At 52.5% G+C, this 3,305-nt stretch overlaps 1 protein-coding gene across 3 annotated transcripts in view; it reads left to right on the top strand.

Annotated features, from left to right (window-relative positions):
* The first annotated feature begins 7 nt into the window (after positions 1 to 7).
* ZNF707 (zinc finger protein 707) overlaps positions 8 to 3,305 on the top strand; it is a 4,874-nt gene continuing 1,576 nt past the window's right edge. For 2 of the 3 annotated variants that reach the window (XM_021382815.1, XM_021382813.1), the window contains exons 1-5: positions 8 to 448; positions 1,662 to 1,744; positions 1,935 to 2,061; positions 2,580 to 2,690; positions 2,797 to 3,285. In XM_021382815.1, the coding sequence (XP_021238490.1) occupies positions 1,721 to 1,744; positions 1,935 to 2,061; positions 2,580 to 2,690; positions 2,797 to 3,285 (751 nt within the window). In that variant the 5' untranslated portion in view covers positions 8 to 448; positions 1,662 to 1,720. The remainder of the gene's footprint in view (positions 449 to 1,661; positions 1,745 to 1,934; positions 2,062 to 2,579; positions 2,691 to 2,796; positions 3,286 to 3,305) is intronic. The other variant, XM_021382814.1, reaches the window with a different exon arrangement.

The following is a 3,305-nucleotide window of genomic DNA, read 5'->3' as shown; positions in this document are numbered from 1 at the left end:
AAGGTGGGATTGGGGGTTCTGAGTGATTTCTGGGGTGGATTTGGGGCATTTTGGGGTGGTTTGGGGGTTTTCTGGGGTCGATTTGGGTGGGGAAGGCATACTCAGGGGTGAGAGGAGTGTAAAGGAATGGGAGGACCAGGAAGGAGGAAGGGCTGAGCACAAGGTTGTGCTGAGGTCACCGCAAAGATGCTCTAGAGAAACCGATGCTTCGTTAGCATGATAAAACACCACCCTCCAGGAGTGGTGATCGGAGGTGATAACGAGCGATGCCCTGGTCGGGGGGAACAGCCTGAGAGTTGGGCTCTTCCCAGTGCCCAGCTTCAGTTCCCAGTGCTTCTTCAGTGCCCTGCCTTGCTCGTGCGGAGATGCGCACGCTTGGAAGGTCGTGAGCAAGGGGATTTGATTTGCGGAATCCAACTCCATCACCCGAGATTAGGTTCTAAAGCAGGTATGTTTATTACGGTGCTGCGCCCACACCGTATGCGCCCTACCAAACTCGCATCACCACGGGCAGAAATGTGAGATATTCCAAAGCCAAGCTTATACATATTCAGCAGGTTTCCTGGGACCTGTGTGCATATTCAGCAGGTTTCCCTAGACTCATCTACATATTCATCATTTCCCGGGAATTGCATTGCATACGGTCCCTCCCCCTGGTGCATGTGCTGTAGTTCCTCCTGGTGGTGGTTGCATGAAGGCTCCACGTCTTCCTCCCCGCCCGGTGGTCGCTCTTGGATGAAGTCAGGAGTCTTCATCTTGACCTTAGTCCCAGTTTGAGGAGGCTCTCCTATCTCGCATGCCTTTGCAGTTTCTTCTTATACCTGTTCCCCCTTTCCTTGTTCTCCCATTGGTTCTTTTCTTGCTGGCTTGCAGCAATCCTTCCTTGAGCTAGCAATGGAGAGCTAAACTAAGCAATGGCTGACAGTGAAAAGCTAAGCCAAGCAATTTGACGGACAGCTAAACTAGGCAATAGCTAAGCAATACCCTTCATCTTTCAACTCAAGGCTCCTAATTCCCAACTCACTCTCTCAAATAAATCCTTGCATTTTTTGTAACACGAGGAATGTAGATCAGCTGAAGATCTTTTGTGCCAGGCATGCATGACCAGGTGGAAGGATCCCCTCATGCATCCGGCTCTGAGAACAAAGGATGCTTTCTGTCACTGCAGACTGAGTCTTAGAGAGACTCTTACACTATCAGCTCAGAACATGGCTGTTCTTTTGCTTTCAATGAGTGACACAACAGGCAGCCCCACGCTGCTTTCTCAGTCACTTCGGGGAAGTTCCTCTCATTAGAAACTTACTTCATGTAGGTGTGTGTGAGAGAGTTTCTTGTTCTGGAAATCCAGAATACATTCAGAAATTTCACCCTGTGCCACAGCAGATATTGGATAAGTGGCACATTAGCAGTTACATATGCAATGAAAGTGTGCAGGGGTTGTGAGAAATACACACACGACAGACTCCCCATTCCTGCAGGTCTTGGGATCAGTGTTTGAACCAAAGTGCAGGACACCAAGCTCATTTGTTTCAATCAACAAAACCCAAAATAATTTTCATCACAATTTAGAATTGCAGATGGGCTGGGGAGGGCTGAAGTTGGACGGAGACTGACTGCTGCATTCCCTCACACCTGCCCTGCCATTTCTCTTGTCCCTGCAGGCTCCAGCTAAACTTCTGTCTTTGACCTGTGATCAGTGCAGCCTGCAGGAGAGCACGGGATGGCCCCAGCCCATCCATCTCGGGTATGGGAGTGGGGAAGCAGGCAGGAGAGGCCAAGGGGCGAGGGCTGTGACTGCAGGGTGGGAGGGAGGTGCCCTGAGCCAGCGTTTGTGTGCTGGGGACAGAGAAGCGGCTGGCACTGGAGTTTCTGTCCTGTGCGAGCTGCTTCCCTGGGCCTTGGCTGTTCCCAGCAAGGAGCCTCTTTGCTTGCAGGAGCCCGTGAGCTTTGCGGAGGTGGCCGTGTATTTCAGCAGGGAGGAGTGGGCGCTGCTGGAGCCTGCGCAGCGAGCGCTCTACCGGGACGTGATGCTGGAGACGTACGAGTGCGTGGCCTCGCTGGGTGAGAGCTTTGCTGCCTTTCCTCCTCGTTAGGGCAGCTTTGTCTGTGCAGAGTGAGCCTGTGCAAGGAGAATGCGCAGTAATCCCAGTGCAGTGACTTATTGACTAACACAACAACAGCACAAAGGCAAAGATAAGGATGAGTTTCAGAAAGAGTTGGAGTGCTCATCACTCCGGTGAAAGCCCCAGAGTGGCTGCTGTCAAGCAGGCATCAGCCAGGAGGGGGAGGATCAGCTCCCTGCAAACAGCCCTTGTGCTGCTGCACAGCATGGTGCCACCAGCTCCAGCAGCTGACACCCTGGTTACTCCTGTAATCTGAAATAAAATGCTTGCGCATCTTTTTCAGAGAGGTAGAAGGTGTGCTGGGCTTGAAAGGAAGGCTGTGTGTGTCCCTCCAGTGTCATTCAGGCCCTAATTATGGGTTCACAATTGGGAAGGGACACATAGTTGAGTGACTCGACCAGCAGCTGTGCCAGAATGATGGCAATGCTCTCATCTCCACTGTTTCTGTCCTTGAAGCACCACTTCCAGCCCCCAAACCGATGGTGATCTCCCAGCTGGAAGGAGGGGAAGAGCCCTGGATCCCAGCTGTGCACAGCCCAGAGGTCTTGGCAGAAGGCTTTTGCCCAGGTGACGTGGTGGAGGGAAGGAGGAGGTGGGGGCCGGCAAAAGTCATCTGTGGCTGGGCTACATGTGGGGCACGGTGTGCTATTTCTGAATGTCCTGTGTCATCCAGCAGGAGGTAGGATCACAAATAGAAAGGAGGATCTGCAGAAAGGTGGTGTGGCCAAAAGGCATTGGGGTAGTGGCTCTGTGGAAGAAATGCGAAGGGATGTCCGATGGGGCCTGGAGCAAGGAGAGCACTTGAAGAAGCCACTGGGAAACCATCCAGGAAAGAGAGTGAGGAACGCGCTGGGCTGCAGCACAGGTCAGGAGCAGCTGGAAGACGTAAGGAGCAAGGAAGAGTGCCAGAAGAAAAGGCAGAATCAGTGTGATGAGTCTGGGAAAAGCTTTAAGAGGCATTCCAGCCGTGTTAACCATGAACGTATTCGGCCTGGGGAGAGACTATGCAAGTGTTGTGATTGTGCAAAGAGCTTCCGAAGGAGTTCTGACCTCATTGTCCATCAGCGCATGCACAGAGCAGAGAACTGCTTTAAATGCCCTGAGTGTGGGAAGGGCTTCAGAAACAGTTTCAACCTCATCCGCCACCAGCGCATCCACACAGGAGAGAGACCCTACAAGTGC

This window comes from Numida meleagris, unplaced genomic scaffold, assembly GCF_002078875.1.
Source record: "Numida meleagris isolate 19003 breed g44 Domestic line unplaced genomic scaffold, NumMel1.0 unplaced_Scaffold295, whole genome shotgun sequence".
NCBI classification, from domain to species: domain Eukaryota; kingdom Metazoa; phylum Chordata; class Aves; order Galliformes; family Numididae; genus Numida; species Numida meleagris.
Note: the sequence above shows the minus strand (reverse complement) of the source record. Positions and strands in the feature narration are given on the sequence as shown.